Below are 8,961 nucleotides of genomic sequence, written 5' to 3'. Positions count from 1 at the left end.
TGTACAGAGGCACCCTGGGGGGGGGGGGGGGGTTATCACACATTTAATGCCAAGTCTCATGCGGCATGGCTATAAATCAGCTTCTCGGTGCAGAGGGGAAATGTAAAAGGGACATTTGATCAGGTGCATCTGCCAGACTAAAATTCATATAACTACAATGCAGCCCTCCCGCGGGTCACACACCGACAGCCCAGAGCCTAGACTGGACGCCCGCAGTGTTTGAGAGCTGCATCCCTATGAGGGTGTTTTATTTCATTTCAAGGGTGCCGTGAACGTACATTTTTAAAGATCTGCCAAAGGATGACAAATACATGTCGGCAATGTTTTCCTAAAGTGAAGCCTCATACCCTCTCATCTCTTGATAGTCCTGTACCCTTGTATGAAGATATCATTTTCTATGTATCCTTATCATTTTTAACTTATGTTTGATTGTAAATGCCTTAACCCTTTCTGTGCCTGAGCCATTTTTTTCACACACGCTTAAATGCTCATTTTGCACATAAAAATTGCACTTAAAGGAGAGGACTCATAGAATCAAATGATGGAAGTCACAGTATGTATGTGACTGGGCCCGGAGGCAGGGTGGCAATTGCCCCCCAAGCCCCTCTGATACCTTTGCAAACGCCCCCAAGCATTTAATCTCTCCCCTCTTGGTTACTCTGCTGCTGCAGCGGCCGAGAGGGGACAGATGAAGTGCTTGGGGTGGCGGGGGGCGTTTGCAAAGGTATCAGAGAGGCCCGGGGGGCAATTGCCACCCTGCCTCCGGGCCCAGTCCGCCCCTGGGTCAGACTAATCCTGCACGTTAATTATATGAGTGCCCCACTCAATATGGCCGCAAGCGACGGGCAAACTGAGTGGGACAACTCAGATTAATAACGTCCAAAAGATGTGGACTGGGAGGGGGGCATCTTTAACACTGCTCTGATCACACCGCTGAGCGATCCCTCTCTCTCCTCCCGACCACTGCAGCTTTAGCTCCACGAAGCGGGCACTCAGAGAGGCAGCTCTAATCGCACCTGTCAGCGCTCCCTCTCTCTCCTCCCGACCACTGCAGCTTCAGCTCCACGAAGCGGGCACTCAGAGAGGCGGCTCTGATCGCACCTGTCAGCGCTCCCTCTCTCTCCCCCCGACCGCTGCAGCTTCAGCTCCACGAAGCCGGCACTCAGAGAGGTGGCTCTGATCGCACCTGTCAGCGCTCCCTCTCTCTCCTCTCGACTGCTGCAGCTTCAGTGCGGCTGTGAGGAGAGAGAGGGAGCGATAACAGGTGTGATCAGAGCCGCCTCTCTGAGTGCCCGCTTCGTGGAGCTGAAGCTGCAGCGGTCGGGGGGAGAGAGAGGGAGCGCTGACAGGGGCGATCAGAGCCGCCTCTCTGAGTGCCCGCTTCGTGGAGCTGAAGCTGCAGCGGTCGGGGGGAGAGAGAGGGAGCGCTGACAGGGGCGATCAGAGCCGCCTCTCTGAGTGCCCGCTTCGTGGAGCTGAAGTTGCAGCGGCCAGGAGGAGAGAGAGAGCAGAGAGCTAATGCCGGCTCTGGATGGGACACTACCGCCGCGATGATCGTTCGCTTCAGTTCTCTCTTCTTCTTCTCGGCCGCCCTGTAGCTGCAGCAGCCGAGAAAAAGACGAGAGAACTGAAGCGAGCGATCGCCGCGGCGGTAGCGTCCCATCCGTGTCCCGCTGGCGGCGCACCCCCTCGTTGACATTCCACTCACCCCCCGCAATTTTCACTCGCCAATTGCGAGGGGGCCTGCTCTACTCCATCCAAAACAAAAATTGGCTTTAGATATAGTTAAAACCAGCTAAAGGCCACAGAGAGATAGGAGGACTGCAAGTGGCCTATAAAACCCCCAGTTTGACATGCTGGATGTATACGACCGAGGAATTGGCCACAAGTCATCCCAGCTCTGTCTTTGAATGAAAGTTTTATGCGACCCCAGAGAATTCCCACCACATCAAACCCTTTCCTTTACCTCAATCTGAGCCGTATGGTTCGCATAGTACTTCAAAGCTTCATCGCCGCCATCTGGGTCGTTCCCCGGCCTCAGCATTTGCTGTAATATCTTGGAATGTCGTGCCAACTGAAAAACAGGAACACTTCATGTCAGTGAACGAGATGTGCAGAAGTGTATCCAAGGTGAACATTTAGCTGCGCTGAAATAATATTGAAGAGATGAATTAGGCTGTTGGTGGACAGTCAAGGAATCATTTTAGGTCTCTATTGAATTTTTTTTAGAACTGGTTAAAATGGACCTTACAGTAACTTCACGACTCTGCAGAAATACATTTGTTAAATGTCACATAATTGTTTTCAGAAAAACGCCACCTTTTATCACTAAAAAGGTTAGCTCCAGTCCAGTGGTCCTGCCTAGACTGGGATGATGTCATCACAGTTTGCTGCAGGCTTGAAGAAGCATTTCCTCAGTCTCTTCCCCTCCAGTGATCCGACTGCCATATTGTAACTATGTAACAAATCACAAGGTGAGAGGCTGCAGCAGGGGCTGATGTGAGTCAAGAAATGTATTGGGGGCTCAGAAGGAGGAACATTCAGGCGGAAAAAAAGTTTCTGCAGAAATTCATTGGTGCATATTTTTGGTGTTTCAGTTTCCTGCAGCTCCTTCACTGTCTGGACAGTAGGTTGCGGCTGTGTGCTGCACCAAGCTGTGCTGCTTCTACGCTGAAGGGTCTAGGTTTGGATTGGTAGGCACAGTTTGGATTTTGGATTGGTTTCGTTTGGATTTTATACATTCTAGTACCTATGTATAGTATCAGGTAGGGATCACAAGACTGGAAAACACTTGTCAGGTAGGACTGATCACATATAAGGATTTGAAGTATATATCAGCATCCCTGGAGTTCACCTTCAAGTTTAGAAAACAATGCAACTTATGTCACCATAGAAAGTTTACCGGCCTGACCGTTTCCTTTAAACCACACCATGCCCAAATGAACTCTATTTAGGCAAAACTACACCCACTTTGTTCTTCACTTTCCCCTCACGGTCCAAAATTTGCTATTGGTCCTTCAAAGTAGAGCAGTCAGGAGTGCTTGGCAAGCAAATTGTCTGCTGCATGTGAACCTGGTCTCTATCAGGGTTCATTATCATTACATGCAGACTCTGCATCTTCCACAATGGGACTTATTTATAAATGTGGAAATCGATCATTTCCTTATTTTACTCCCGAGGAAATGTTATTTTCAACAGTTTTACTGGTAATCCCACCACCCTTAACACGCCATCATTCATTTCTTTCAATAGATGGAAGAAAGGAGTGTGTACTCCAGGTGGTTTATTTCTCACCACCATACTTTGCTTTTTACCCCTAATCTGTCCACCTTTCAACAATTTTTCGTTTCATCTTAAGAAAGTTAACACGTGAAACTTTTACCGTTAAAAAAAAATGCGCGGAAAAGCCAAACAGCAATTATTTCGCCAGTCTTTGTGGATAGGCCCCCTTAGCCTTGATGTGCAAACAAAAGCAAGAGCGCCCCGCGAATGCTGCAAAGAATAAAAGATTTCGATCGCCCTGCATCAATGCGAGCCAGAAGACCGCTATCTTTTATCTGCTTCTCGGGGTTACAAATTATAATGGTATTTTGAGAGAACTCCGAGTTATTCAAGGTAAGGCACAACAGGGAACGGTCTAATCAGGTCTGCGGGGACCCAGAACTTCCCTGATCAACGTCTACTTGGCAGAACTTTCAATTAGCTGTGCGGACTGAAATCCTAGCAGAGAACGTCTCGCACGCGTCGTTGTGAAAAAGAACACTGATTGAGATAGCGCGGGGGAGCAAAGGGTGATGCAGGGGATGGATTAATTACTTGGATCAGAGCTAGGCGGCAAATTGTGTGACCTCACATGACCTGCTCATCCAGAGTTCCACGTGCGTAAAACTCGAAACCAACAGGGCTGGGGCTTGGACTTGTGGACAGGCCACAAAGGTCCAAAGGCAGGAGGAAGCAGGAGGGCAATGATTGAGTCTTGGTTTCATGTGCCTTTCTTATACAAGTGTTCATAGAGAGAATATAGACAGGGTTATTCACAAAAGGGTGTACTAATCACACGCAGCACCTGTCCTTCCCGGCAGCTTCTTGGTACGGCCCCGCACGCAGCACGGAGCTGTCTGTCAAAATACCTGAACAATGCCTGCATCCAATCAGATTGTTCAGGTATTTTTACAGCCAGCGGGGTCGACTAGCAAGATACTGAAGCTTGGCCCAGTGGGAGATTCCTCCATCCACACAGTTTAGCGTAGATGGAGGAATCTGTTGCACCTTTTCCACCTGACCACAGAAAATCTGCAGATAATCTATAGGTGTATGGCTAGATTAAGGGTGGAGAGGTGACCAAAGACAAAAAACTTTGGCAGCTCTTATTTGTTTTCTACAGTCCCCCATCAGATGAGCGCATACAATGACAAAAGTTACTGGGAGAAAAAAAAAAGAAAAGATACTGAACAGTTTCCACCATGGATGCACGCAGCTATAACACTATGACAGGATATCTATATGATGAATTGCATTGAGTTCCTGAGATTATTGATTTTTGCCTGTAAGGAAAAAAAAACAGGCTGAATTCCCGGGACGCTTGCCGGACAGTGAGGACATAGCGATGTACAGAACGGGTGGTGACGCACAACTGCAGCAGCTGGAGTAGTCAGCGAACGGGAGCCTCACACCTCCACACTCCGCAGCAATTTAATTAGGTGCTGTCATTTCAATCCCAGACTGTGAGTCACACTGTTCTAGACTGCTGTCTGCTCCAGTGAGCGAGACGCACACACAGAGTTTCCTGCGCAAGAGAGGCAACTTTCACCGACACCAAACAACAACAATTCACCGAGGTCTGACTGCTATAAATAAGCCACACATTGCCTCGTCTCACTGGTTAAAGGCAAACTCTAATCTACCAATAAAGCCTTTTTTCATCTCCTGTGAATTTTGGCTTTTTTACCACGGCAATACAGTACAACTTTTCAGCAGATCGAAAGAACATTTTATAATGGAATGAACATAAGAGAATGTACGATAGTGACATATCTTACAGGCTTTTTATGGAATGTGTTTGATTTTTAGATGATTGTCCATTGTTCCTGAATGTAGATCGATGGGGGAGCCCTCCGCACACCTCGCAGCAGTCCCAGCCAACAAGAAAAATGGTGCTCACAGTGATAACCACGGATGGCGCCGTGCAAACACAGAACAAAGAAGCAGATCACCAGCACTCAGTAGTAAAGATGAATATGTCCTTTTTTATTGGACAAAGACGTCACAGTGAACAGAAATGCTGACGTTTCGGGGCCGCTTCCTCAAGGCAGAAAGACGTGACCACGTGTCACGTCTTTCTGCCTTGAGGAAGGGACCCTGTGCGGCCCCGAAACGTCAGCTTTTCTGATCACTGTGACGTCTTTGTCCAATAAAAAAGGACATATTCATCTTTACTACTGAGTGCTAGTGATCTGCTTCTTTGTTCATTGTTCCTGAATGTTATTTCACATATGTTTTAGACTGGGCTTGCACGGCCTTCAAAAGGACAGTTGGTCAAACTTTCATTTGTTTTGCTGAAGTTTTAACTTTCCAGAACCCTCCTAAAATTGGCCTTGTTTAGAACAATCGATTAGGAAACAAAAACGAAACCTGCCGCACTTTCTATTTTTCCCAGTGTGAGATGCAGTGGGGCTTTTCGTCCCCCTACGCCAGGGATGGCCAAACTGCGGCCCTCCAGCTGTGGTGGAACTACAAATCCCATGAGACTTTGCAAGATTCTCACAGCCACAGACATGACTCCCGGAGAGAGATGCTTCATGGGATTTGTTGTCTCACCACAGCTGGAGGGCCAGAGTTTGGCCATCCCTGCACTATGCATAATGACCATTCGAGCTTGTGCCATGCTTGTGTGTCAGGTGGTGGTGAAGGATCGGATTGTTCATGTGCGTCCAATCACCCTTTCATACCTAGGAGTTCCCTAAAGCTAGCCATAGACATGACATGACATGACCTCCAGTTGTTTGTTGGCCAAGCAGCAATCCTATATGCTATATGACCAAAAGTGGACCCTGCTCCAAATGTTTGAGTTCAGGTGTATCTAGATAAGGGTACTGTTAATGCCACAACTGTTAATGCTTCAAGACATTTTAGACAATTGTACACTTTCAACCTTGTAGGAACAGTTTAAGGAAAGTCTTATTCTTTTTGAGCATGATTGTGCCCCTGTGCATAAAGCCAGCTCCATAAAGTCATGGTTGATCACTTTGCTATGGAGGAACATGAGTGGCCTGCAAAGAGCCCTGATTTTGAGCCAGGTCTTCTCGTCCACCATGCTCTTCTGGAGGAATAGGCACAAAATTCCACAGATACACCCTAAAGTCTTGTGGATAACTTCTCAGAAGAGTGGAAGCTGTTATAGCCACAAAGAGAGGCCAACTTCATATCAATGTTCAGGGTTTTGGAATGGGATAGTCAAAATGCTCATATAGGTGTGATGGTGAGCTGTCCACAAACCTTGGGCAATATAGTTTATCTACAGGAAGCTCTCAACCTCTCCTCTCTGTTGAGATCATCTACTGTGTAGTTTCAAAAAAGACCTCTGCCAATGGCTTTTATTCCCAAGTCAGAAAGGGGCCGTGTTTAGTGTCTCATAGTGCTGCTCATCTCCGTCCTGTGAGAACATTGCTGTTCATTGGGCTGATGGCTGGTGCATCTGTCTAAAGGCAGTTATTACAAGCCTCCATATCCAGTTGCAGTCTAATGCTTATGGCTGTTCCAACCTCAAAATATGGGTCTTTGTTTGTTCCAGCATGACTGTGCCACTGTGCACAAAGCCAGCTCCATAGAGACGTAGTTTGACCAGTTTGGTGTGGAGGAACTTGAGTGGCCTGCACAAAGTCCTGACCTCAACCCTACTGAACACCTTTGGGATGAATTGGAATGCCAACTGCAAGCTGGATCTTCTTGCCCAACATCAGTACTTTTCTCACATATGCTTTTTTGGCTGAATGGGCATAAATTCCTAAGCAGTGACCACTCACACAGCCCTAAGCCCACTGTCTTTCTGGGGACAGGTAGCTGGGGAAGCAGGCACAACCAAAACCGCCACACCTGGGACTGAGAAGATGTAGAGGGGGCACCAGGTATGTGGAATGGGGCACGGAAAGTACTCAGGGCTCCAGGAAAGTGCACTAACAGATAATACAAGCTGTGCTGACAGCTTTCTGCTGCATATGTGAGTTTATAGCCGTTTTCAGTGCCACAGGTTTGCTTTTAAAAAGGCGGCACTGTATTTCACAGAGGGATGCGGTCCAGCTCTGTGTGTACCAGGCCTTGATTAATCACACTCCAGGACCTCTGCGATATATTTATGTCTCCTGCACCCTGTGGGTCAGCCAATTACAAGAAAGTCTGCCCGTTTCTGGTAAAGAGAGCAGCAGGTGGGGCACTGGAGGAGAGAGCTGCGTATAAATGCAGCCTACCTCCTCTCCCCCCATCACCACCCTCCCCGCCACCTTCCCCTGTGGGGGAGGGGGGAGCGAAAGACACTCGAAACTTTCAAGTGTGACTGTGCCAATAATACAATGTCTGCACCACAGATGGAAATAGAACAAAGAGGACCTGAAACTGGATCCTGCCGATAAAATAACCATGATACAAGGCAAGTTCCATCTGGAAAAGAGGAACTGCGCTTGGCTCGGCGGATACAGGACATGGTGGAGGCGGCGAGCAGTGGCGTGGTTCTGGTCTACACAACACGTGTATGTGGGGTGATTTCCTCACCGCAAACATCCGTGGTTTAATCCATGTTTTCATTACTCTGTCATTTTCTCTACTCCTTGCATTTTTTTAAAGTGGCACTATATAGAATTGTTATTGAGGACTTATTTTTGGTTATTGCACTTGCTTTATCATGCACAGATGTCTAGGTTCACCCACTAATCTCTATATTATACAGTGCAATCAGCATCCCAGAGAACTATTAGCTTTAAAATGCTGCCTTGTTATTTGATTTAAAAAATATATACAGTTTGTAAGAATATACACCGATCAGCCATAACATTATGACCACTATATGATGATCTCATTACAATGGCACCTGGAAGTGGGTGGGATATAGGAGGCTGGCCTGTGTAGTCCAAACCAATAGACGAGAACTGTAGTTCAAACTGCTGAAAAAGTTAATGCCGGCTCTGATAGAAAGGAGTCTGAACACACAGAGCGTTGCAGTTTGTTGTGTATGGGGCTGCATACAGACTGGTCAGGGTGCCCATGCTGACCCGTGCCCAATGCCAAGAGTGCCTACATGGGCCATATGAGCATCAGAACTGGAGCACAGAGCAATGAAGGAAGGTGGCATGGTCTGACGAATCACATTTTATTTTACATCATGTGGGGGTGTGTGTGTTTACCTGAAAAGATGGTACCAGTACTCACTATGCTATAAATGCAAGCCGGTGGAGGCAGTGTGATGCTTTGGGCAATGTTCTGCTGGGAAACCTTGTGTCCTGCCATTCATGTGGATGTTACTTTAAAGTTTAAACCATACCACCTACCTAAATATTGTTGCTGACCAAGTACACCCCTTCATGGATATGGTATTCCCTGATAGCAGTAACCTCTTTCAGCAAGGTAATGCGTCCTGCCACACTGCATAAATGGTTCAAGAATGGCTTCAGGAACACAACAATGAGTTTGAGGTGTTGACTTGGCCTCCAAATTCTCCAGATCTCAATCCAAATCGACCATCAGTGGTATGTGCTGGAAAAACAAGTCCGATCCGTGTCCGATCTTGCCAATGGTAGAACTTAAAGGATCTGCTACTGATGGCTTGGTGTCAGATACCACAGCACACCTTCAGAGGTCTAGTGGAGTCTAGAGTGGGTCAGGGCTGTTTAGGCAGCAAAAGGGGGACCTACTCAATATTAGGCGGTTGGTCATAATGTTATGGCTGATCCTGTGTATATATATATATATATA

General features: G+C 47.2%; 1 protein-coding gene across 3 annotated transcripts in view; it reads right to left on the bottom strand.

Moving 5' to 3' along the window:
* ITPR2 (inositol 1,4,5-trisphosphate receptor type 2) overlaps window positions 1-8,961 on the bottom strand; it is a 263,467-nt gene that overhangs the window by 59,887 nt on the left and 194,619 nt on the right. For all 3 annotated transcript variants that reach the window (XM_018556081.1, XM_018556080.1, XM_018556082.1), the window contains exon 46: window positions 1,967-2,074. In XM_018556081.1, the coding sequence (XP_018411583.1) occupies window positions 1,967-2,074 (108 nt within the window). The remainder of the gene's footprint in view (window positions 1-1,966; window positions 2,075-8,961) is intronic.

This window comes from Nanorana parkeri, unplaced genomic scaffold (genome assembly GCF_000935625.1).
Source record: "Nanorana parkeri isolate BGI_ZX_2015 unplaced genomic scaffold, ASM93562v1 scaffold224, whole genome shotgun sequence".
Lineage (NCBI taxonomy): Eukaryota > Metazoa > Chordata > Amphibia > Anura > Dicroglossidae > Nanorana > Nanorana parkeri.
Note: the sequence above shows the minus strand (reverse complement) of the source record. Positions and strands in the feature narration are given on the sequence as shown.